The 25,612-nt window shown below is 52.3% G+C and overlaps 2 protein-coding genes across 17 annotated transcripts in view; one reads left to right on the forward strand and one right to left on the reverse strand.

Annotated features, from left to right (window-relative positions):
• Comt (catechol-O-methyltransferase) overlaps positions 1-8,571 on the forward strand; it is a 31,790-nt gene extending 23,219 nt beyond the window's left edge. For 3 of the 4 annotated variants that reach the window (XM_015500436.2, XM_048785161.1, XM_048785162.1), the window contains 4 exons: positions 1,813-2,101; positions 3,018-3,211; positions 3,563-3,694; positions 6,534-8,571. In XM_015500436.2, the coding sequence (XP_015355922.1) occupies positions 1,813-2,101; positions 3,018-3,211; positions 3,563-3,694; positions 6,534-6,734 (816 nt within the window). In that variant the 3' untranslated portion in view covers positions 6,735-8,571. Of the gene's footprint in view, positions 1-1,575; positions 1,683-1,812; positions 2,102-3,017; positions 3,212-3,562; positions 3,695-6,533 lie in introns of those variants that run through there. The other variant, XM_015500434.2, reaches the window with a different exon arrangement.
• Arvcf (ARVCF delta catenin family member) overlaps positions 8,488-25,612 on the reverse strand; it is a 43,436-nt gene continuing 26,311 nt past the window's right edge. For 3 of the 13 annotated variants that reach the window (XM_048785152.1, XM_048785145.1, XM_048785147.1), the window contains 17 exons: positions 20,605-20,763; positions 19,887-20,413; positions 18,377-18,876; positions 17,250-17,433; positions 16,294-16,411; positions 15,785-15,956; positions 15,268-15,333; positions 15,111-15,128; positions 14,014-14,085; positions 12,567-12,694; positions 12,179-12,329; positions 11,690-11,888; positions 11,287-11,585; positions 10,893-10,946; positions 10,464-10,549; positions 9,778-9,897; positions 8,488-9,317 (listed from right to left, as the gene is read on the reverse strand). In XM_048785152.1, the coding sequence (XP_048641109.1) occupies positions 9,790-9,897; positions 10,464-10,549; positions 10,893-10,946; positions 11,287-11,585; positions 11,690-11,888; positions 12,179-12,329; positions 12,567-12,694; positions 14,014-14,085; positions 15,111-15,128; positions 15,268-15,333; positions 15,785-15,956; positions 16,294-16,411; positions 17,250-17,433; positions 18,377-18,876; positions 19,887-20,413; positions 20,605-20,727 (2,805 nt within the window). In that variant the 5' untranslated portion in view covers positions 20,728-20,763 and the 3' untranslated portion in view covers positions 8,488-9,317; positions 9,778-9,789. Of the gene's footprint in view, positions 9,318-9,777; positions 9,898-10,463; positions 10,550-10,892; positions 10,947-11,286; positions 11,586-11,689; positions 11,889-12,178; positions 12,330-12,566; positions 12,695-14,013; positions 14,086-15,110; positions 15,129-15,267; positions 15,334-15,784; positions 15,957-16,293; positions 16,412-17,249; positions 17,434-18,376; positions 18,877-19,886; positions 20,414-20,604; positions 20,764-22,199; positions 22,280-24,056; positions 24,183-24,926; positions 25,327-25,407; positions 25,571-25,612 lie in introns of those variants that run through there. The other 10 variants (XM_048785144.1, XM_048785141.1, XM_048785146.1 and 7 more) reach the window with 10 other exon arrangements.

Below are 25,612 nucleotides of genomic sequence, written 5' to 3' on the forward strand. Positions count from 1 at the left end.
TTTTGTATTTTATTTAGGGACAGGGTCTCACTGAGTTGCTTAGTGCCTCGCTTTTTTGCTGAGGCTGCCTTTGAATTCATTATTCTCTTGTCTCAGCCTGCCAAGATGCAGGGATTACAGGTATGCGCCACTACGCCCGGCTTTATCATGCCACTCTTGTGGTCAACAGATATGGTTTTGCATGTCTCACTTACCTTGTGGTGTGGGCAGCAGGGCCAACCTTGCTCCCTCTGGAACAGCACTCCATGAGGAGAATGGCTGTCTTTGTGTATCTATCCTGGGCACTGCCTCTCTCCTTACCCGGAAATACAAGGCCACACAATGGAGGCTGGGGGAATGGAGCTCAGTGATAGCACTAGAGCATGTGTTGGCATATGTAAGACCCCTGGGTTCAATTCTTAGCAACAACAAAAAGGGTCATGTAAATCTGTTGGCTGTGCGGACTATGAGTGTCCAGTGAAGGCTTCCCTGGTGGGGCCAAGGGGGCTCCACAAAGTGTGTGGCCTCCTCTGTGCCTTGTAACCTCTCCTACCCCTTAACACTTCTTTGCCTGTACTCCAGGCTGTGGAGCCTTCCTAGACCTGAGTGTCTTCTAAGGTGCCAGGAGGTGACAACCTTGGTCTATATTTACTTCTGTATTATGTTTTTGTTTTTACAGTGCAGGGATCAAACCCAGGGCCTCATATATGCTAGGCAAGTGCCCTACCATTGAGCTGCATCCCTAGCCCTTGAGCTTGGTTTTAGAGGGTCAGTGGACTAAAGCTGTTCCCTACCTCAGTTGGGCAGGTTGCCTCACACACACACCCCCATCCCAGTCCGTCTGATGCAGGGAAGGGAGAGATTCTTGTACCCTCCCTTAGAGCACGTTTGCTGTTTAGCTGGGTTCAGCTGGGTGGAATGTAACTAATACAAGGCTGAATAACAAGATAAAATTGCACAAGTTTTATTAATTTTACATGCACATTGGGAATTTCTACACAATAATCAAGTGCAAAGACATGATCAAAACATGATATTTTCATGCTTCTTTAGACAATGATAAATTTGTAAGGAATTTTATGATTTCTGACTTGAATAGTAAATTCTAGGGATATCACTTAGAGATACATGGGGGGTAGTCTAAGTTTTATTTAGGTTCATCACAGCCCCAAGTTACTCTCTCGGTGGGGGGTGGAGAGTATGTATGTATGTATGTATTTATTTGTACTAGGGATTGAACACAGGGGCACTTAACCACTGAGCCACATCCCCAGCCCTTTTTTATATTTTACTTAAAGACAGGGTCTTGCTGAGTTGCTTAGGGCTTCACAAAGTTGTTGAGTCTGGCTTTGAACTTGAGATTCTCCTGCCTTAGCCTCCCTACATGTAGGCCGCTACATGTAGGAAAAGGGCCATGTGGCCCTTCCTACAGTCATAGTTCTTCTTTCAGTTTGAACTAATAACAGTTCAGCATATTCTGAGATGGCCTGTCCTTAACTCCTTCACTGGGAAGGATCCAGACAGGGAGTTCTGCCTGGGCAGGTCTCCATTCAGGACTACCAGAGGAACATGTGCATCCTCTCTGTTTCTTCACAGATGCTAGAGGGGTAGGGTGGTGAGCTTCCCTGGCACTGACCCATTTAGGCAACCAAGGCATGCAACATTGTTTCTCTGAATTTTGGCCCTCCACTGAGGACAGGGTGGTAAGTCAGGAAAAGCACAGAACACTTAAGCCCCTCCCTCTCTGCTCACTCCCTTCTCTGTTCCCTTCTGTGGACTTCCTTTACCCTGCTGCCTCCTGCCCCCCTCCTTCACCAAGCTCCACCTTTGCAGATGCTGGGAGTCCTTCTTCTGCTGTTGGCAGCTGCCTCATTGGGCCTTGTGCTGCTAGTCCTGCTGCTATTACGGAGATACCGGTTGTGCTGGGGATTATTAGTCATCTTCTGGCTTGAGTGGGTCCTGCAGCCAGTCCACAACCTGATCATGGGTGACACTAAGGAGCAGCGTATCCTCCGCCATGTGCAGCAGAACGCAAAGCCTGGAGACCCTCAGAGTGTGCTAGAAGCCATTGATACTTACTGCACGCAGAAGGAATGGGCCATGAACGTGGGTGATAGGAAAGGTAGGTGACCTCTCTAGCAGGCAGAACCCTGGTCAATCAGCACTGTTGCCTCTACAGGAGAGTCCTGTTAAGGGGGTGGGTGGTTGGGTTTGGGAGCCCTGGAACGTGTTCAGGTGGGAATGGGAGACTCGTCAGGACCCTGAGCCACAGGACCCTGCTTGTTGCTCCCTGACCCGGGGCAAAGATTGTTCAGAGACCTGGACACCCATTGCCGGACTCTGCACCCAGACCATTGCTCCAGTGAGGAGAGATGTTTTCCAAAATGTGCTTTGTAAGGAGAGAGCCAGCCAGGGAAGGTCATTGTCCAGGGACATAGGGGTGGGAGTCAGGTTCTGCAAAGTCCCTACCATAGATGTCTCCATGGACACCAGTCCCTAGTGACTCCTCATAACCCCATTACTTAAGAAGGCCACAGTAGGAATTACATTCAGGACCCTACACTCAGACAACAAGAGTGGTGCAGCTTCCCTTGACTTTGTCCCACAGTGTCATGGGACCTGCCTAGGAACCAGTCAGTCAGGTTCTCCAGGCACCTCCCCTGGTCTTGGACTCTAGCCCAGAGCACAGATGTATGTTCTGCTTCACCTCCTGGGACAAGACTTCACAGCCCCTGTCTAGCCCCCTTAGATTATATAACTCTTGAGGGAGCCAGGGAGGGTGGGAAAAAGAGGGACTGGTGTGTGCAAAGGCATAGGAGCCTGGAGGACTGTGGAAGTTTTAAGAATATGTGCAGTGAGGACAGGTCCTCAGAGCTGGGGACTTTGAGGGAAGTAAAAGACCCTCTCCAGCAATGGTTAGGGACAGTGGGGAGGAAAGAGGGACCTGTTGCTTGATCTGGAGAGGGGTGGAACCTATGAGTAGGAGTTAAGTTCCCCTTTGTCCAGCCACACTTACATACTCCCCAACTGCTCCACAGGCCAGATTGTGGATGCTGTGATTCAGGAGCACAGCCCCTCCCTCGTGCTGGAGCTGGGGGCCTACTGTGGCTACTCAGCTGTGCGGATGGCTCGCCTGCTGCCAACTGGTGCACGACTGCTCACCATGGAGATGAACCCTGACTTTGCTGCCATCACCCAGCAGATGGTAGATTTTGCAGGTCTGCAGGACAAGGTGTGGCATGCCTGACACAAGTGACAAATGTGGACTTGAAAGGGGAAGGCAAAGAGGTGGGGAGTGCCTAGGGCACACCCAAAATTGATTCATGCATTGAACACATGCTTTGCCTGGGCTTCTTAGTGCTTTCCAGGTCTGGGGTCATGAAAGGAATACCCAGCAGCTTGGGAAGAGTGATATTGCCTGGAAATTCCCAAGGCTGCTCCAGGAGGAAGCAGGCAAAATCCTACAATCTAAAAGAAAATTAATGGGAGACAAAATCTGTGGGTGTCTGGTGGGGTGGTTGCAGGGAGTGGGGTAGGGGGCTCTTATGTGTTCCCAGGGCACAACACCAACACATTGTTCTAGGTCACTGTCCTGGTTGGGGCATCCCAGGACCTCATTCCCCAGCTGAAGAAGAAGTATGATGTGGACACACTGGACATGGTGTTCCTTGACCACTGGAAGGACCGATATCTGCCAGACACACTCCTCCTGGAGGTGAGCTACACATGCCTCGCTAGAATAGGCTCCTAGGTTGGCTGCTGCTGTAGGTTCTGCTGGGACCACCCAGGTCGGTTGATCTCTGCCTCTGAAGATCCATGTACTCTGGCCAAATCCTGCTGGGGCAGTCCAGGGGACATAGGTGGCCCCTGGGGACAGCCTTGGGTACTGCATCAGTTAGCTTTCCAACACTGTGACAAAATACCTGAGAAAATCAACTTCAAGGAGGAAAGATTTTATTTTGGCTCACAGTTTCAGAGGTGTCAGTCAATGATCACTTGGCTCTGTTGATTCTGGGCCTGTGGTGAGGCACATCTTTGGTGGACAAAAATGCTCACCTCATAGGAAGCACAGTGGGAAAGAAAGAGAAAAGGGGAGAAAGGGCTGGGGAAAGATATTTTGTTCAAAGACACACCCCCTGTTATCTGCTTCCTCCAGTTAGGCTCTACCTCCTAAAGTTTCTACCACCTGCCAGTGGTGCCACCAGTTGGGGACCACACCTTCAACACACAAACCTTTGGGGGACATTCCATATCCAAACTATAATAGGCATTGAACTACACCTAGGGTGCTACCTAAGGTCAGGGAAAGCAGACAACCATGGCGGCCCTGAGGCAGGTGGAGATGGGAGGAAAGGGGTTGTTGGGTCAGGGATCAGATAAAGTAATCTGTTGGAAGCATGGGGGTCAGATTGCCTGAATTGGGAAAATAGGGGTCAGAAAGCCCAGGCTGAAAGGGCACTAGGCTGAGGAAATAGGAAGAGCAGTTCTAGGGGCCACAGCCACTTTGCTGATTGGGTATCTGCTGATACTGGCTCCAGGGAAACCAGTGTGTCCTTAAAATTTGTCTCTTGAAGTTTCTATTGTGGGGGCTGGGGTTGTGGCGCAGTGGTAGAGTGCCTCACATTTGCTAGGCAAGCACTCTACTACTGAGCTGTAACCCTAGCCCGACTTTTTTTTTTCTTGACCAGTTTCTTAAAGGACATTGGGCCCCTAGCACCTCCAAAGGTGACCAACATTTCACTCTTCCTTTATGACATGAAGAACTCATCAAATTTTGGTATCACTGATATCATTGGTCTTACTAAAGGTCAGCTTATATCTATTAAGGCTGACTCCTGAATCTCTGCTTGACTCTAAAACTCTAGGTGCCCCGTCTTCCTTCTCATCTTGTACATTTCTGCCCTTTCTTGGTGCCTGAGCACAGGTGCCCTCCTTCTGAGTAGTTCTTTGTTCTAGATATTTTCAGCTTACTTTGCTAGGACATTGTTTTTTTTTTTTTCCCTAAGAGGAAATACATCGTGATTCGTAGTGTACTTCCTGTGCAAATTCCAGATCATGGGGTTGTCCCCTGACCTAAGTGACCTTACAGCTATGTTCTCTACTACTGTAGCCTGGGGGCCCCCTTGGCTTTCTTCCACTGCCAACAGGCTGAAAAAGACTGCCCTCCACCACTTCCAGCTGAAAATGCTGGGTGACTGTTGAACATAGGGCAGCACATCCCTGCAGAGGTGCAGAGTGATGTCTGTCATTTTCAAGTGAGAGCCCCCTCCTGCCTGTGACTTGAGATACCCAAGGTCACTTATCTTTGTTGTTGTTTTGGTAATACAAGTGCTCTATCACTGAGCTATATTCCCAGCCCTTTTTGAGATAAGAGTCTTGCCAAGGCTAGCCTTAAACTTGAGATCCTACAGCCTTAGCCTTCCAAGTCATTGGAATTATTGGTGTATATCCATTGTGCAGGCTTTATTGTTGTTTTACAGTACAAGGGATCAAACCCAGGGCCTGGGTAATACTCCAATCTGGGTTGCTTGTTTTTGCTTTTAATGTTTAAAACTGCTTTTTAACTTTTATTTTGTAATTATGTGGGGTGGGGGTGGGATACAAAAAGCCAACAACCCTCCATGCTTCCAAACTCAACTCCAAGATGTGTCTGGGGGACCTTTTGCACTGCCTCTTTCCCCACCAGGATACACTTCCATTCAGGTTTCTTTTATTATTTATAAATATTTATATATTTATTTTTCTGATGTGTGCACATCTACCTCTCAGCTTAAACATTTTATGGAGTTTTTCTTCTGACTGCAGACCCTGGGGGGCCACACCTGTTGCAGCATGTTCAATAATGACTCCTTCATCTTGTAGAGAGCTCTGTATCTTCCCATATCCCCAAAATTGGTGGAATAGAGATCTGCAAAAGCATGAACCTTGGGATATCCAGAGAAGTGGGTAGTCTTGTCAGTGGCAAGATCAACTTGCCCCCCAATCCTGTGGGTCACCAGCTCTTGTCTGTAATGACTGTAGCAGCAGCCCAAGCTGCTTAGGGCTCAAGGGCCTGTGTTCCTAGAACTAGTTATCTCAGGAGCATGCTCTGGTTCCAGCATTTCCTCTACTTCCTCATCCAGTAAGCATTTATTGATGGAGATTTATTGCTGTGTGTCACATGTTTTTCTAGGGACTGAGTTGGATATAGGAGTGAATGGAAGGGTGGAGATAGTGATTCAGTGGTAGAGCATCTGCCCAGTATATATAAGGCCCTTGATTTGATCTCCAGTACCATGAACAAAAAAAGAAAAAGAAAGGAGGAGCAAAAAGTCCCAAAGTCCCATCATTTCAGAAAGCTGATGTTCCAGACACAGGACTAGGACCTAACACAACCCTTTCTGACACTGGTTGCTCTGGGGAGAAAATGAGGGAGTGAGAGAGACCTGGTCCCTAGGGCAAGGCATAAGACAGTGCATGAAGCAGCATCTTGGGGAGGAGCACCTGGTTTGGGGTGAATTTTCCTGGCTCCATAGTATAATAGGTTCATTACTCTGTCTGTCTGTCTTCTGTAGGAATGTGGCCTGCTGCGGAAGGGGACAGTACTTTTGGCTGACAATGTCATCATCCCAGGAACACCCGAATATCTGGCATATGTGCGTGAAAGCAGCAACTTTGAGTGCACACATTACAGCTCATATTTGGAATACAGGAAGGTGGTGGATGGCCTTGAGAAAGCCATCTACAAGGGCCCAAGCAGTCCAGTGCAGCCTTGATCGTCTATCCTGCTCTGGGCTCCCCTGCCAAGCCTGGTCCTCCAAAGGGCAAGATAGACTAACTTCTACTAATGCCATTTCTATAATTCTGAGATTGTCCTCAAATCCAAAGCTTACTTTAGGCCTGTAAGGCCTGGGCCTTGCCCATACAGTGACCTCTCTGTGTTGCAGTTCCAGATTGTCACACTCTGGCACGCTCCATAGTATAGGTTCATTGTGTGAAAATACTGCTGACAAAGCTAAATTGAGGGTAGCGGGGATAGCTCAGAGCACTTGCCTAGTGAGGCTCTGGGTTCCATCCTTAGCAACACACACCACAAACACACACACACAGACCAAATTGGGGCAGGTGGTATCTTTGGTGTCACTGACCAGCAAGTGGAATTCCAATAGGGTTTCTACATGGTCCTCAGGCACTGACACCTCTATTAGATCCAGGAAGGGGTGTGGAAGTCAGACATCTACAAACTGCTGTGCCTTCCACTCAGGATGTCCTCAAGGCTTGCTGTCAGTAGGTGGCAGCAAAGTAACTACCAGAATTAACAACTCATATCATACTTTGGACTCCTGAATTTTCACTTTCTTTTTAAGAATGAATCATAACTGCTTTACTAAAATTGGCTAGCTGCAATAATCTTATACTAAAATAATGTTTAAAGGACAAAATAGAAATTAAAAATTAAACGCTGGGCATGGTTCTGCATACCTATAATCCCAGTGGCTTGGAAGGATTATGAGTTCAAAGCCAGTCTCAGCAACAGTGAGGCACTAAGCAACACAGTGAGACCCTGTCTCTAAATGAAATACAAAAGAGGGCAGGGAATGTGGCTTAGTGGTCGAGCACCCCTAAGCTTAATCCCCAGTACCAAAAAAAAAAAGAAAGAAAGAAAAGATTAAGTATTTAGATACAAGATAACTGAGTATAGTTCTTCTCAACTGCCACACTGCTCCCTCTTTCCCAGGACCCTTTGCTAATATCAAACATGCCAATTTCCTCTTGATGGAATGCTAATGCTACAGGTTAGGCTCATGGCTGGCTGAGTCCTGTGTATCACACCCAGCCTAGGATTTCTGGCCATAGCAGTGAAGTGGAAGCCAGCCTTACTTAGTATTACTGAAAAAAAAAAAAAAAAAAAAAAAAAAAAAGAAAAAAAAAAAACAGAACAGAGAAATTGGCCAGCCTTTACCCATCTCTAAGCAGGCACTAGGTAGAGGTGAACGCAGGGCTATGCAAAGTACCTGACTCCCTGGACCCTCATGTGGCACTGTAAATGATTATGTTCCTTCCTATTCCCAGTCAGCTTGGTTTAATGCAAAGGAAGGCAGGCTTAGCCTAGCCAGAGCATTTCTTCTGGCTGCTCAGGTACCAAGTGGTGAAGCAGAGTTGATTTGTGTATGCCTAAATCTAGAGCTGCTCCAGCCCCCACCTTGGCTCTGAGGCCCCAACTCCTCCAAGTGAGCAGATTACTGGCCACCCCAGCAGGATCCCAGTTCCTATACTGGACACAAATATAAACGCTGTCCAAGCTGAGCTCACCTGTGCCCATTCCTGGTCTCAGGGCCAGCTAACCACCCATAAGCCAGCCCACTTCTCTGAGCATAGAGAAAAGGAATTAGCAAGTAGCCAGGGTGAATGGATATGGAGAAATGCCCAAAGGGCAGGAGCAGAGTCTGCACTGGTCAGCCTTTACCTACCCAAGGCTGAGGGAGAAGCCCAGTGGCTTGGGAAAAAGAAGCTGAGCCACACAAAACAGAAAGTTCTTTGTTGCTTTTTTAAAATTTTCTTACAAAAAGTTAGATGTTTACCAATACAATCTTATTTTGGTTTTGTTTTTAATGCTTTTTTTCAGTGTTTTTCTTCTGTTTTTAAGTCACAAACAGCAGGCACTGAACAGCATTCCCTTGGGGGCTGCTGCCAGAGGTCAGTCCCGGAGGTTACTTGAGGTTCTGGGCAGATGCAGATATGGCACCCATAGCAGCCCCAGCTAGAGGCAGTTCAGGGAAGAGTTCCACTATATGGGGATCCTACACATCCACAGATCCCAATGAGTGGTAGAGGGGCAAGCATAGCCTGAACTCCATCTCGCTAATCCCCTGCCTGGGTCAGCCCTCTTGGAGCAGCCCCATGCCTGCAGTCTGCCTTCTAAGCAGGGTAGGGCTTCAGCCAGGGGAGGCCTCCACTCTCCATGGTCCCACGTCTTTTCCCAAGCCCCTCCCTCCCTGCCTGGCTGTCTGTCCCCAGGAGTTGCACCTCAGTTCCATATTGCTCCTCTGGGGCACTGGGCACACAGGGTGCTCTCTCCTGTTCTCTCAAAGCAAAACTAGTTACCCTCCCCTGCCACTTCACTGGTCCCCACCCCTGCCCACACACAGCACCATGTCAGTAAATAGCTAACTCTGGCCTACGGAGTTAGGTCGGGAGAGCAGAGGGAAGAATGGACAGGGTGGGTCAGGAGGGGTGTCCATAAAGGTCCTGGCTTCGGGTGAGAATCTCAGCCGCCAGGGGGCTCCAAGCTCCACGACAGGGTCTGCTCAGGATGGCCCTTCTGGTGATCCCTAAGAACACATGGTTGGGTCCTGGCCCTGAAGAGGGAGATGGAAGGAAGAAAAATGCTGCAACCTCTGGACAGAGATCACTGGCCATGTGAATGCAGATGTGGACAAAAGCAACTACTATGGATCAGGAGATAGGGGCCAACCCCCAGGGACTTGACACTAGGACCAATCCTGACTTGTTGGACCTGGTGGAGTCCTATGCTAGAGGAATTTAAGGCTTATGGGGGACCACCCCCTGCTATGGATTAATCTCCTCAGGACCTTGATTTCACAGTGCTATGAGGCTATGGGCCCTGGGAGGATCCCTGCTCAGATCTCAGTCTGGCCTTCCCTAAGATGGGCATTTGGGCCTGCTGTGCTTGCTGGCAGCTTGGGTCTTGCCAGGGAGCAACAGGGAGAGCAGAGCATGCGGCCAACAAGAGATTAACAAGAAGCCCTGCCCAGAGGATAGGAAAACAGTTGGACAAACAACCAGACGAGAACATACCAGGCATGCAAGCTAGACCCAGGAGTCAACGGGCTGAGGCTTAGTGTCCCCCACGGCGTCCACCAGCCTGACCGAAGGCCTGCTGGGCCCGGGAAGAAGGGCCTTCCTGCAGGGGTCAGGCTGCAGCACACAGATGGGTGGATAGGTGGGTGGGCAGGATGATGGCAGAGGCAGAACAAAGCACATTAGTTGCAGCTGAAGGGCGGGGCTGAGCTGGTCAGTGGGGTCAGGGCCAGGGCAGCATGGAGCAACTCAGCTGGCATGGCTCACGTAGGCTTAGGTGGCATGTGGACACATACAAAGGCCTTCACATAAAGCCAGGGACTGGTACAGAGCAGGTGATGGGTGCTGCACTCTCCACTGGACCATGGCATGGACCATACACATGCATGCAGAGAAGGATGCAGAGTCACTTTCTCAGGCTCCGGTCCAGTGCATTGTGTGGCTAGGCGGAGCTCTATCCCCTTTTTCCTCCCTCCCAGCAGGTGGAGCTCTGAACCCAACACCCAAAGGCTGACTGATGTGAAGGGCTGCTTCCCAGGCTTGGTTCCAGCTCCCAGTTGTTCATGGATAAATGTTACCCTAGTCATGCCCCAGGGACCAGATCAAACTGAGTACTACCTAGCTGCTCCTTGGACAAACCCTAGACATACAGCCTCCTTGGTCACCTACCCACAATCACTTACTTTCAATGGTTCCTTCTCTGAGGCCTCCCCTATAGAGTCACTGCCCAGAGTCCTCCGCTCCCTCCGGTCCATGGTGGAATATCCATCTGTGGAGTGGGTTAGGGTTGGTGGGGCATGAGGGGAGCTCTGAGGGGCAGGCACTCTAGGAACAAGTTAGCTCCTCTCAGGCCAAACTCAGGAGACCCCTTGGACAGGGAGCTTTTGCAGAAGATCCCCACCTACCAGATCCTTGGAGACCTGTCCTGGTGCCAGCTCTCACCAGTACTGCATTATATTCCCTGGGTATCCCTGAACCAATCTTCTCCAGGGAGCAGGTCCATGGAAGTTCTTCCCAGCACTAACCACACTTACCCCATAAAACCAGCAGGACTGTCTCAGAGCCCTCCCTCCTCCCTGAGGAGGAAACAAGTTCACAGCACCTGCCCTCACCTGGGCCAAGGGCATCCACGGGGATCACATCACGGCTGCCTGGCTTCTCACCATCTGGAAGGCATAAGCAGGTAGCTGGTTACAAGGAAAGGACAAGCAACTGGGGATGGAGAGATGACCAAGGCAGATAAGCCCATCATAGGACTGACCTCAGTGACCTTGGGTGCTCTTGTTACTAATGTCACTGCATTCTTCAGCCCAGCTTCTGCCTGCTGGCACCCACCACCCAGCCTGGTGCCAATATAGACAGCATGGGAAGGAAATACCCAGGAGGATGAGAGCAGGGAAAGGGGCCACCCCCAACCTTGTCACGATCAACGCAGGTGGGGAGCCACTCTTGAGCCTTAGGGATGGACTCTTGTGCCATCCACCTCTTCCTCTGGCCTGTACTTACCAAGGCTCTTGTCTACTAGAGGCAGCGTGCTGTCATCGAAGCCTCCGGGACTAGAAGCTGCCTTGGGTGCTTTGGCTGCTGCAGCAGCCGACTTAAAGAGACACAAAACAGGGGGTGAGGTGGGAAGCAGCGCCCTTGGAAACCTGACATGGTATAATGGGAGAGGGAAGGCCAGGGTGGACCACACCTGAAAGCGAGCCTTAGTCCAGCCATCTCTCTGTAGGGCATTACGTAGCTCCTTGTAACTCCAAACAGTCTGAAGCACATGTGATGCTGCTTTTGCCTCCCGAACCGACTGGCTGCAGCAGGATCAGAGGCAGGATCATAAGTCCCTGGGGCCTTCGAGTCTCCCAACCCCACCTCCTGGCCCCACTCCCACCCCCTGGTCCCCACCCCTACCCACCTATTGGCTCCTAGTGCCACCAGCGCGGGCACGCCACGGGCCTGCAAGAGTGAGCGTGCATTATCCAGGCTGTCGGACACAATCTCATGGATGGTGTTTAGAACGGCAACCACTGTGTCTTCTTCCAGGCGGGCTCCGGGTTGAGCTGGAGCCTGAGCACTGCGCACGTTCCGCACCAGTTCTGCCATGGCGTAGCTCCCTAAGAGGCAGGGTCTGGTATTAGGACATAGATAACCTCTGCCCAACTGTGTGGGAAGGAGCAGGGTTGAGGCAAGGGGCATTGCCAGGAAGGCCCCCAGGACGCCATAAGGACCCCTAAGAGCAGGGGGCTGAGCTTCGGAGAATGGGCCAGGAAGACAGTGAGTTCCTGTAGCTGGCTGGGACCAGCCCAAGACACAAGGGCAGGGCCTGGATTCCCAAACTACCCACCCCAAACCAGAAGTGAACGGCCTTCATGGTTCTACACCTTGGCCCTGTCAATGTCCTTACCGATGAGGTCTTTGTTGCGATGGTCCAGTGAGAGGTTGCGCAATGCAATGGCTACAGCACGCACCACCTTGTCAGTTTCAGACTGCAGTAGCTCCACCAGCACCGGCAGCCCACGTTCCTTGCGCACTGTGGCACGGATGTATGTGGCCCACTGTGGCGGTGAGGACAGGGAGATGGGTTGCTCAGCGAGGGGTGGTTCCTCACAAAGTCCTGCCCCAATAGCTCAGCACTACCTCTATCACCCAGGGTGTGTACCTTGAACCTCCCAGACCTTGGGGAGTCACACTGTATCTCACCTCCCCCCGAAATACCCTCCAGCTTGGGCAGGGATTGGGGAAATTCCCTTCCTGTCCAGGTCATGCTCTCCCTGCCAAAACTGGCCCCTTACCATCCAGTTGCCGGCACTGAGGTTTTGTAGGGCACCTGCTGCAGCTTCCAGGGTGTTGAAGTTCCGACTCTCCGTGAGGAGGGAGAGGTAGAGGCGTACTACCTCTGGCTGGTACAGTAGCTCAAAGCCTGGGTACAAGGACAACCAGAGCCCATAGTCATCCAGAACCCCCTACCCTTACTCCCAAAGCTGTGGTGAACTGGGGCCAGGGATGAGTGTGGAGGAGTCAGGACATGTTTTCTATCAATGTATTGAACCCTATAGCCACCCAAAGAGGAAAATGTTCCCATTTCACAGAGGGGCAAACAGGCTTACTCAGAAGGTAATAGGTTTGGGTGAGGACATTCCTTCCTCAACCATGCTGCCAAAGAAATGGGACTGGATCTGCCTGGAAGCCTGAGCATAGCAGGGGACTTTTGGGGAAAGGAGGTGACAACCAGGACATACCACTAGCAATAAGCCCCACCAGGCCAGGGCACCTGGCTACCCTCCCTGGAAACAGGACCCCTGACCCAACCCAAATGCAAATGAATCTGTGAATGAGGGGCCTGCCCTAGCAACAGGGCCTGCCCTCCCTGCCAACCACTCTTAAGAGCTCCAGTAATTAAGGTCTCAGATTGTGATCATGGCTGCCCTAAGATGGTGCCCTGCAGAAGGATCCAGAGTCAGAGGTGGAAGCAGCATTCCAAGCCTGCCTTTCCCTACTTTGGGCCTCTGTCTGGCTCTAAGACATTACTTCCCTTTCCCCTATCCTCTCACATTTCATCACCGCTCCCCTGTCCTCAAGTCTCATGTTCCCTCTACTCTAACTGGGCTTACTAGTCCCCAAACTCTCCAAGCGTTCTCCTCTAAGGCCCTGTTGCTCTGCCTGGTATGGCCCCACATCACACCCACCCACCCAGGGCTGGGTCCTTCTACCCATCTTGGGGACATCTGGGTTCTTCTAGCTTGCAGGGCAATGTTTTCTTTCATGAGCTAGTTCTGAGTGCAGCAAACAATGCCAATCCATATACATGAATCCGGCGGACAGAGGACATGAAGGGTGAACAACCCTGTCCCTGCATGAGTCCATAAGAGGGGCATTCTTGGGTCCTGGCCCTCTGGTCCATGACCTACTGGCTCCCAGCCCCCATGGAGTATACTGAAAGCCCTACCTTCCCTCTGACTGGCCTGTTTTACCTGCTGAGTGACTGAGCAGAGCCTGGCCTGTATCTTCCCATCTACCCTACCTGAAATTACCTGTGATATTGATCCTGATTCTGAGCCCTTCCGAGGTGCCCAGGGATTGGACCCCTCCATGAAATCCCAAACATATGGGCCCATTTCCCTGTCTGAATGATCCCCTCAGACTCTTCAAGCCTGCTTGATGGCACAAGGCTTCCCCAGCTCATACAGTAGCCCCACCAAGTACCCATGGCCACTTCTGGCTCTGCCTCTTCCCACTTACCTTTTGCAGCCTCAGTTCGCTTGGGCAGGTCCAATGTGTCAAAGTTCCGGTCCATCTCACCATCTTTCTTTCCTGAAACAGAAAAGCAGTGTGAGGGGAGGAAATCTTCATGGGGCACAAGAGTATATCAAGAGGATTAGGCATCGTCCTCTCCTGCCCAGAGATCAAAAACAACCTTAATGTCCAGGCCTGGGCACTGAGAGGCCCTGGGTGTGAAGCACTTTTTTAGTCTGGGTCAGGGAGGTGGGACCTAAGGACATCCCAGCCCTGCCCTGGGGACTAGGCCTCACCTTCCATCAGGTTCTGGGAATGTACCACAGACCTCTTCATGGCTTCCTTGAAGCTTCCAGGTATTTGAAATAAGGGAAACAGGAGCCCATGCTGGGTAGCAGTTAGGTACAAGCATAGAGAAACTGACAGGGACAGTGCTTGCTGAGGTCACACAGAGAGGCAGGGCTGGGGTCAAGTCCCATCTAAGGGGAAAATTCCCTAGTCAGGGGCCAGACATGAACATAGTCTCTACGAACCAGAACCCCCTTACCCAGGCTGGGTTCCTATAGTGGCCCTACCAAATTCTTGTGCAGCCCTGGCTTGCATACCTCCAGGACAACAAACTCAGTGCCTCTAGCCATCTTCCTCTTGGAAAGCAATAAGCCAAGCTCAAATGACCTGAGGTTCCTGCCTTGCCCATCCTCATGGGACAACTAAGCCACATTATAGGGGCACATTCTGCCCCGGTACACACTCTGCCCTCTGAGTAATAGACATACCCCAGGCCTTGCACACTTTCTGCTCTGCCCTGACCCTGCTTAGGTAACTGAGTCTGATGTTACAGAGGGTATTCCCTCTCAGGCTCCCCAAAAGTCCATGGCTCACATTCCTGCCTTTGTCAAGTCCATGTAGTTGTCATGGAGATGGCTGCCTTTTCATGGGACTGGGGGTGGGACAGGGCCTTGAAGCTGGAAGGCATCCCAAGAGCCCATTGTACCCACTGCCCTGCAGACGTCATAGAAAACTGTCTTGAGCCATGGAGACACGCATCTCCCTGATGCTACAGCACCTGCCAGGCCTGGACAGCAGGACAAACAGGAACTCACCTTGATGGAACCATTCCTCTGGGCGGCCGGAGGAAGCACAGGAGAGAGGAGATGAGCCTGAGCAGGTGGCACCCTCCCTGTGCCCTCAGATTCCCACTGTGTGCCTTGGGCCAAGTAAGAACCTTGTCCCAATTACTCTTTGGGGCTGAGAACTCACCAGTGGGACAGGCAAGGGAGGACCTGGGATCAGCAGGGCAGGTGAAGGAGGTACACTGTTCTGCAACTGGTAGGGGATGCAGGTTCCTGGAAACTGCAACCCCCAGGTACCTAAGGGGACAGTGTGCAGCAGAGGCCTAGCCCAGCTGGAGTGGGGTATACCTGCAGGGCTTGTCAGGACATGTAGGTGCTCTTTAAATGACCAGGGGGTGTCACCTATAGCACTTTCCAAATTCACAAGCCAACAGAACCCTTTTCTAGAGTTAAGGGACAGAGTTTGGGCAGTAGTAGACAACATGAACACTTTTCTGGGGGGCTCACAACACAGGGTGAAGACCAGGCTTGGGTGTGAACCCTGGCCCGTTAGCTGTGTGACCCACAGCAGTTCCCTACTTCCTCACCTGCCATGGAGGGCTGACCAGATGTCCTCCAGCTTTTGTGGTTGTCTGTCATGGATATGAGAGACTTTAGCCCAGGGAACAGGGTCTAGGGGGAGCATGCCAATCTCACCCACCCACCTTTGGCCTTCTTGCCACCAAAGCAGCTGGCGTCATCCCTCCTCCGGCGCTGGGAGCCTGCAGCACTGCCTGGGGGCCCAGGCTCAGCCTCCTGGTACCTGTCAGCCCCAGGAACCTCCTTGTGCACATGGTAGGACAGGTTTCGCATGATGCATACGCAGTTCTCCACAGACTGTGGGGAAAGGTGACCTGGTGGGGCAGGGCCACGGGGTCTGGGGATTGCTGACCATCCCAGGACCCTGTGTGTGGAACTAGCTTTCAGGAAAGATTGGCCACAGTTAGGCCAAGGAGGAGCTACAAGAGGAAACCCCTATCTTAGGGAGCACTTGCCATCAGTAGGACCACGCCTTCTTCTCAGTGTGGCCGCTACCAGGTGGGTCATGTCCAGATCCACACCCATGCCCCTTTGGGCCACCCCCAGACAGTTCCAGACCCCTGGGTCCCATTCCTGCACCATCCAGTTTTTGATCCTTGGAAGGAGGCTGCAAGACTGTCCCTGCCCTGCCCACCTTGTTGTCTGTGTCCTTTCTGCCCACAGCTGACTGCAGGGCATGCAGGAGCGCATCCACCAGTCCTTCACATTCCCGGAGCCGTCGCCTGGCCTCAGCACCATCTGAGCTCACATTCCTGTATTGCCAGAGAGCAGGCCTGGTGACCCCTTAACCCCCGTAAGAACTTCTCCAGCCCCAACCCTGGCCCAAAGGGCTTGTCTTCATCTGTACAATTGGCCCTGCTGCTGCCACAACAGTCCCACTGGGATAGTATACCAAAACCTGAAGCACAGTGAAGGAGGGGCAGGAAGTCCTGACAACTTCAACTCCAGGAGGTGGGCTGCTTTAGCTCAACATATCTGTTGGGCATAAGGGGGTCTTCCCTGACTCCCAGTTTAATTAGGAAGGGCCAAAGAGGGGCCCAAGGAGGCCTGAATCCATCAGTACATGGTAATTCTGCCCCTGCATCCCAGCAGCAGCACTAGGCTCCACACTGAGAGGCCTGGACCCCACAGGACCATTGGGGCAGGACCTGATGGATGCCTGTGGAGTCTATGGAAGGCCTCCCAGAGATAGGAGGGGAAGAGCAAAGGTCATAAACATGAAGGGACAAGACTCAGAGGTAACTGGACACAAGGATCTTGCTCCTACTCCCTAGCTATCATGGTGATGGGATGATGGGCAGAGCTAGAGTGGTTGGACATTATAGGAAAGGTGGGAGTTCCTGTCTAGAGGTTGCCCTTGGGGGTCTCCCATCAGTCCTACTTCCCATCAACAGGACTCGTGATGTGGCTCTGAAACTCCTAAGATCCAGGTGGTTCACTGTCTTCCATGCTCTCTGGGACTTTGAGAACATGGTTACCCACCAGGACAGGGCTCGGGTGTATGTGCAGTCTCTGGCACCTGTTTCTGCCTCCCTAATTAAATACCCAGTCATCCTGTGGAAACAGCCTGAGCCCAGCCCCTACCCACACCTCAGGCAGCCTGATGTGTTCTTGAAGACAGTCGTCCACTCAGCATCCCGGGGCTTGGAGTCCTCGTTGGGCTCTCGCTCCCAGCCCGAGTGGGGCACGATGACCTCATGGGTCAGCGTCTGCAGGCCATGGTCAATGATGACCATCTTCAGGGGTTCGTAGGATGACAGGTTCCAGAGTGTGCCTGCAGGGCGCCGCCGACCAACCATGCTGACTACTGGGCCCTGCCTCCCCTGGGGACTATGCTCAGGACCTGCCCCCACCCTTGTTCCCCAGTCCACATAGGAATTTTTTGTTCGGTTTGGTTTGGTTTGGTACTGGGAATTGAACCCAGGGACACTTACCACTGAGCTACAACCCCAGTTCTTTGCAGAAGCTAGCCCAGAACTCGAAATCCTGTCTCAGTCTCCCAAGTAGATGGGATTATAGGCATAAGTCAAAGTACCCAGCTTTACACAGTTAAAAGAAAAAAAAAAAAAAAACCTACACTGATTAACTGTGTAAAGTTAATCAGTATAGGTTTTTTTTCTTTTTCTTTTTATGGACTGAGGATTGAACCAGGGCCTTAGTCCATGCTAGGCAAGCACACTAAGACTGAGCTACACTCTAGCTTGCACAAAAAGTTAGAAAATAATAAAAAGCCAGGAGAGGTTCTGGAAGACCATCCTGGCCTAGGCAAGATATGCAGGCAGCACCTAAAGGTGGCTTCCAGCTGGGAGGGAAGAGCTGGGCTTCAGAGGGGCCTGGCAGGTGTCATCTCTTCCTACCCATTCCTGCTATGTAGGTAGGTGGAACAAAGTTCCTGAGGCCACCAGGCCATACACAGAGATGGTCATGTGACCCTGCCTGCTCCTTCAGGTCCTGCAAGACACAAACCCTACTACCCTACTATCATGGGGTGGGAACCAGGAAGGTGGGTCCTGGTACCAGCACCCCTGCCTATGGTAATAGAGACTGGGAATTTGTCACAGCATCTGGGCTGGATGCCCACTCCCAGGGCAAACAGTCCCAGCAGCTGGAATTCCTGACCTCCTGGGTGCTCTCCCCCAGGTGGCCTCACCCCTTGCAGGCTGAGCCTTGCTCTCCTTTCTTCCTGGGGGAAGTAGGCATGACCAGGTCCCACTCACCAGTGACCAGCTCACGGACCTCGTTGTCACGGGCTGCTCGCAGCAGGCGCACCAGAGCAGGCACACCGCCACAATCCCGGATTGCAGCCTTGTTGTCGGTGTCACGGCCATAGGAGAGATTGCGCAGTGCTCCACAGGCCCGGCGACGCACTTCGGCCCGAGGGTGGTCTAGCAGTGCCACAAGCAGTGGCAGTCCACGCAGCTGCCGTACACGTCTCTTGACACTCTCATTCTCAAAGCACAGGTGCTGCAGGTAGGCAGCTGCATTGGCCTTCACAGGGTCCACAGGGTGCCGAAGCATGGCCAGCACTTCAGGTAGCTCAGGGTCCCTCCAGCGTGGCTCCTTGCGGGCACTGTCCACTGAGGGTGAGCGACGTACCACCCGGTCCAGGCTGCCCAGACTGCCCCGCTCTGGCTGGGCCAGTGGTGCCGTTGCTGCTGGGTACAGGGGCCGCTCATCGGTCAGTTCACCAGCATCATCTGCTATATCCTCATAGGCCCTGTTCAGGTGAGCAGGGCAAGTGAACATCTTTACAGCCGCTGCCAGCCCTACCCTCTGAGCTACCCATCACAGTATCCAGAAGACTATAAATGCCCAGAGCAGGGCTGGGCTGACAGAATCTATATCTCAGTACTGAGCATGGAGTGGGTCCCAAAAGTCATGCCCAAGAATTGACCATGCCAAAAGTCATGACCAAGCAAGAACTGACTCACAGTCAATGACAGAGCCAAATCCCAGCCAAAGGCCACTGGGGATGGGGAGTTTGCTCACTCCCTATCACCAATCCTGCACTAAATGTGTTTCCATGTAATATTTTTCTGTGATAGTGAGTGGGAAATCTCACCCCATTTTGTAAGATCATCTGGCTAGTACCAGGAAGTAGGGGAAGTAAATGACTTTCCCTTCATGTGGTCATTCTAGTAGAACCATCTGAAGAGCATTCAGGCTACTAGCCCTTCAGAGTATGAGATATCCTTTGCTCTCAGTAGCCCCATGGGCTCTCATCAAACCCACTTCCCAGGGTAGGGACTGAGCTAGGAGGGTCAAGTAACTCACCTAGGGTCACATAAAAAATCCAGACCCAGGCTGTGATTATGTTCCCACTCTGCACATATAAGGCATATAGACAGAACCAGAGGCTGTGACAGGAAGGACTAGGGGCAATGGGTTCTAATTATTCTGGTACCTGGGAGAGACTGAAGCACAGGGATAGTCTGGGACCTTGAGCTCAGAGTAACACCCTGAATCTCTTGCACTTTGGTGTTAACAGCCATCTGTGTGGAACAAAGCAGGAATCTGGCACTGTCACCAGCTTCTCTCCTGTCCAGACTAACATCTACCATCTCAGGGTCTGTCCTTGCTGCTGTCCTTGAGAAGAGTCAAGGCTGATCCAAACTAAAGTGTGCATGACTAACTCAGCCCCGGCAGCTTGACTGTGGAGTATTCTATGGCTTGGGTAGAGAAGGTAGAATTTCCAAAGGAGGCAGCCACATGGAATGGGGTGCTCACCTGGCACGAAGGCCCCGCCCACACTCAGCTCTTCTCCGTGTGGCTGTGCCATAATCGGGCTCCAGCTCAGGGCCACCCTCATCATCAGCGGCCAGGCTGCGTGTGTCATCCTCCAAGCCATAGGGCTCTGCCTGGAAGCGCTCAGGCAGGGAACGACCACTTGATGGTCCAGGCTCAACACCCACAGGGAAGGCCTCCCGGCGGCCAGGCAGTGTGAAGCAGCCATCACCAGGTCCTGGGCCAAGGGGGCCAGTGCGTGGGGGCCGTACCCCTAGACCCCGGGACAGGCTGCCATAGCTAGGGCCATCACGGAGCTCAAGGCCATCAGGAAAGCCATTCCCACTACTGAGGTAGGTTCGGGAGAGTGTGGCTGCTGGACCACCACCACGCAGTAGGAAATGCCGATCCAGAGGGCCATCAGCAAAAGGGCCAAGTGGAGGGCCACCATCCAGCAGGGGGAGTCCATCTGGGCCCAAAGGCACCTGCCGTACTGTCCTCGTGGTCACTGTCTTGACAGTCTTGGTGACCTGGTGGATAGGCCGGTAGTGTGTGAGCTGGGCAGTCCAAGAGGCCTGGACAGTACCCTAGCAGAGCCAGGGTGGCCTCAATATTCCACCCAAACAGGCGGCCCCTAAGGGGCTGGCTCACATGCCCACATCACAAAGGGAGAGCTATGGGCTTCCTGGCTTGCTTTCTTAACATCTGCACCCAGCCATACCTTGGTTTCAGTGCGCCGGGTTGTACCATCTTCAGATGTGACAATGGATACATGGGAGGTAGGTGTACCAGGGTCCTCCTCCACTGTCACTGTCTCCTCTAGCACCTCAGGTGCCTCCGGCATTGTGGCCAGTGATGCCTGGCTCCCTGGGCTCTGCTCCTGGGGGAAAAGAGGCAGATATCAGGGGGCAGGACCTGCTGCTCATATGTCCCTGGAGTGTAGGTGCCTGGTTCCCCATCCTAGGGCCTCCTTGGGTTCCACTGGCAAATAAATAGCTTAGAGAGGTACAGGCCTCTCTGAGCTTCAATGCCTTGGCTATTGCAGGTTTTCCCAGGCCTAAAGAGGTCTAGATAGGACATGCAGGATGTCCTCCTGACATCATTTGTTACTCCTGGCTGGACACTCAAAGTTTTGTGCAGCCTCCTTCCTATTGCACTCCAGAAGCCTGGAATGCATAAATGCATAAACATTGGGGGTCACAGTTTTAGTGGCACTGTCTGTCTCCTGTGGCCACTCCTGGTCTCCTGTCAAGTCCAGCCAGATGCTCTCACAGGACAGAAATACCCAGCTCTCAGAATGTACTGTAGTCCAAAGCACCAAAATATCCTTGATCCTTCCAATTTAGACACTCTTAAAGGCATGGTCTGGCCCCACCTCAGGCCTATGTCTGGTGCCCCCAGCTGACAGAGATTCTAGATGTCATATCAGAGATCAGAGATAGTAGATTTGCACTACAGTCACCTTACCATCACCCTGCAGGGGGTACACAACAGTGAAATTCTAGGCAGGACAACTCTAGACTATGCCCTTCTGAGATCCATGTGCTAAATAGCTGGACTTGCCAGTGGGGAAGCTGAAGCTGAAAGAGGACAGGCCAGTTCTGCTCTGCTGAGTGGCATGGAGACCCAAGCCAATCTGTCTTTGGGCATATGTACCCCAGGGCTCCACCATGCTTATGTCCAGGGATTGGCATCTACCAGGATGGGCAGGGGGACTGAAATCAAAACTGTTGTGGGTGGGCAAATGGGAAGCACATTCCCGGGTAGCCAGGGACAAGTCAGCAGTACATGCCTCACTCTGTGGCCCAGGCCTCACAGAATGTGCTCCCTGTCTGGGCCCCTTAAGGCCTGCACAGATCCTGAGCAGAGGTCCAGGGAGAGTTGCAATTCATACTGCACCTGCCTGGCTCCAGAGCTATACTCTGGCTGCATGTGTCATTTTGGGAGGTACTCAAGGCAAAATACCCAGGGCTGTTTTCAGGGCCTTCCTCCTGAGATCTTTGGCACAGGAATCTGCCTCACATCAGGGCCCTGTCCTAGGGGCCCTAATGCATATGGGCAGAGGTCTGGGTAGGAGCCTGCACCAATATGTTAGGACAGTACATCCCTCAGGATCAAGAGAAAGAGGACAGCAATAGCACAGAATGCACTCCCCCCCTCCCCTAGAAGCAGGTCCTCAAAAGGTAAAGAGATGAGATTATAGATGGGAAAACTGAGGTCTGGCAGAGGGGAGAAAGTTTACTCAGAACCTCACTATTGTTAGCCAAGGGATTTCAGGCACTTATCTGTTAAGGAATCCTTTGAGTGACACCTTACCTCTTGGGAACAAGGCCTTGATGGCCACCAGCCCAGTCTTAGTGGAAAGTCTGCTGGGACCTGGCCAGAAAGAAGAGACCCTGTTCCCAGGGAAGAGAAACAGATTGAGGTCCAGAGTGGGGACAATTGGTAGTGTGCTGAGAGGGAGGCCTGGGCTTTTACCCCAAGGGCAATGGGGAGCTGGGAAGGTTCTAAAGTAAAAGTAGGCACAGGGCAGCTATCCCTTCTAGCGCCTGGGTTTCCCCATGTGTATCTGGTAACTGCGTGTCAGGCTTCAAACTCTGTGCAGGGCCCTGAGATTAGTCACAGCTCTAGTGTGGGGCCCAAGAAAGAGGGGTGGCCTTCCTGGAGACAAGGTAGAGGGGAGGAGCAAGACTGAGGAGACTGTTGCCAGTCATATATGGCCTCTTAGATTTTTATACATTAAACACAAGTAGAAGAGCTCATATTCCCTAGCTAGGTAGTAGGGAACTGAGCACATACCAATCAGCTCACTCTGCCAAGTACATGCTGTTCATGAGCCCACCAACCCACAGACTCACCAGAAAGATGTTCCAGAGTTTGAGCCACAGAATGGCTTTGGGCATTTCCTTACCATAAGCTTCAGTTTACCTATTTGCTGCCAGCTCTGAGACCCCAGTAGTTGGGAGATGAGGGAAGGACATTGTGGTACCTCATTACCAATCTGTGGCCTATCTTCCTCCTCCCAAGTTGGCTATGGTGAGGGTCTAACAGTGCAGAGTTAGGGTGAAAGAGTTAGGAAAGCAAGGGCCCCCAGCCATCAGTGGTAATTCTGCAGTATCACCACTAACATTGGGGATCAGCAGCAAGGCAGCGGGATCCCAAGGACCCAAGAGTCCCTGCTGGCAAATGACCTCAGGGAGCTAAAAATGGGCAATGACTTCATCCAGGCAGGTGGAAGCATGAGTCAGCTGGCACTCAAGGAAAAGCCCAGCCCTGTTACACATGCCTAGGCACACACAGACAGGGATCTGGAAACATGCACAGACACATGTACCTGATTCCTCAGGCAGGAACATGTGCAGGTCCATAAGTATATGAGCACCCAGCCTAGTTCACAGGTCCGAACATATAAATTTGTGGCACCTCTAAGAGCACCCAAAGTGCACAGTACTACTATTCTCAGAGGCATATGCTAGAATACCTGTATTCTCATGTCTTCCACTGGTTTATCCAGACCCTTACCCATGTGGGACCTCGAGATATGCTTTCAACATACAAGGACCAAGCCACAGACTCTCCGAGCTGGCAGCAAATAGAGAAACTGAAGCTTAAAGCAGAGGGATGTCCAGGTTAACTCCATGGCTCAGGCCTCTCCAACATCTTTATGGTGGATCTATAGGATGGTGAACTAATGACCAGCATACACTTGACAAGGGGGGCTGAATGGGGTGCCTGGTTCCCTGACTGGCTCCAATGTCCTATTCTGGGGTTCTACGATTCACATTTGTCAGCCCAGACTGGCCTGCAGGGAACCCTGTCCTGCAGCCTCACATTACCTTTGTCCTAGACCTGATTCTAGGCTGTTCCCCTCTACAGCCCAGACATTGGCACCATGCTGGACACAACACCCCTCTCCTCCCCTACTCCTTATGTCCTGCCAATCATTTATTGTCACCTCCTCCTTGGTCCTGGTTTATCCTTTCACCTCATAGAAGGACCATGTTCTGTGGGGCTCACATTCATCCTGGGGCTCTCCCATCTATGGTGCAGCAGGTCTATAGCTTCTGGGCCTGGCTTGGAGAGGGGCTGCAGCCCAGATCTGGGGTTTCCTATGAGTTCCCTTGGGCCTGTAGAAGAGGCCAGAGTGTCTGATGAGGCAGACCCGCCCACTACCTCTCAATAGGATCCCTGCAGACACAACTGAGCACAGCACAAGCGCCTTGGGCCCCAAGAGGCATCTGCCTCTTTGGGGGTTGTTTTCCTCATACAGAGATTCCGGAAACAGGTTGCCAGTCCAATCTATGCAGCCAGATACAAGAAACATAGGGGGTAGAAAAGCAAGATGTAGATCAATGCTCAAAGGTCTATGAACTTTATAGATACACACTCACAGTCTGTATCATGAAGAACAGACTGCAGAGGTGGGCTGCCCACCCTACGCAAGGTCTGCTGGGTACAGGTTAAGGTGAGAATGTACACTTAGAGACCACAACTCCTGGGCCAAGTCTCCAGAGGGCAAGCAATGGCTACCCCTGGATGGATAAAAAATTGGAAAAATAATAGTTCTGAATCCCTCAGTATGACACTTCCAGGTGGAGTACAGGACAAGTCAGGCTGATATTTCCCACGAGGCATCCAGACCTTGGCCACCACAAAGTACCCTCTCCTTTGGTGTCCATGGCCGCTGAAGGTTGACCTTCCACAGTAGCAATATACCTGCCAGGGTGTGGCCCTAGACAAGTGGGCTGAAAGGCCAAGGGAATCTGGTGTCCAGCAGGCTGGGAGAGCAAGCCAGTCACCTAACCCAGCTTCCCTAAGCCTAGACCTCAGCTACACTGTACCCACGAATTCCCCCCTGATCCCTCCGTTTCTGAATCAGTCAGTAGCCAGACCCCCGGAGCCAGAAATGCGTAACAGGCAGAAATCTGGCTGTGGGAGACACTCCTCCTACCATAAAGGGTCTTATTGGGGTTGCTCCTCTATTCAGCCTATTTCCCCGACTATTACTGAATCCTACTTCTGAGCACAGTACAGGCTGCTCACCTGCCTTCCACTCTATCCAGTACTGGGAGGCGACCAGCCCCGTTTTCCTCTGAGACCCGTCCTGCCTCCACACATGGGCAGGACCAGCTTCCACCCCTCCTCTCATGAGCATTGCTGAGGCAGAGCTTCCATTAAAGCTCCAGAAGCTCTTTCGTAGGTCCCCAGAGTAGGAGTCTGCGCAGGGGTAGAGAGGGGAGGGAAGGGAAAGGGAGGGTGCCCCAAGGAAACAGGAGGCCTGGTTGGACTTCCCTCTGCAGACTCAGTCAGCCTCCCTCTGCACAGAGAAGGGCTACTCAGGGAGGCCCTGGCCCTCTACCCGGTTACCCCACCACCTATCCTGGTGCTGGCTGAGATACACCCAACCAGGTCAGGTCCTGGCTCCTTCTGAACCCAGGGTCACCTGCCTTGGGACACTGCGCGCTAGTTCTGGAGACCCAGAGGCCCCAACCCATTCTGCACAAACCCAGGGTAGTGTGCTCACTCCTGCCACCCCGCCTGGCCCTGGGTCCCGCGCAGTCCAGCCGGGAGATCAGACAATAGCTGCTTTGGGCCAGCAGCTCAGCGTAACAAAAGCGGGTCCTTCCCGGGGAAGGCCGGCGCCCCGCCCTCCGGTGGGGCTGGCCCCAGGATGGTGCCCTCGGCCCCCGCCCGGAACCGAGTTCCCTCCAACCTGTCTGAGTTCGGCC

The sequence above is a fragment of the Marmota marmota genome, unplaced genomic scaffold, assembly GCF_001458135.2.
Source record: "Marmota marmota marmota unplaced genomic scaffold, marMar, whole genome shotgun sequence".
NCBI lineage: Eukaryota > Metazoa > Chordata > Mammalia > Rodentia > Sciuridae > Marmota > Marmota marmota.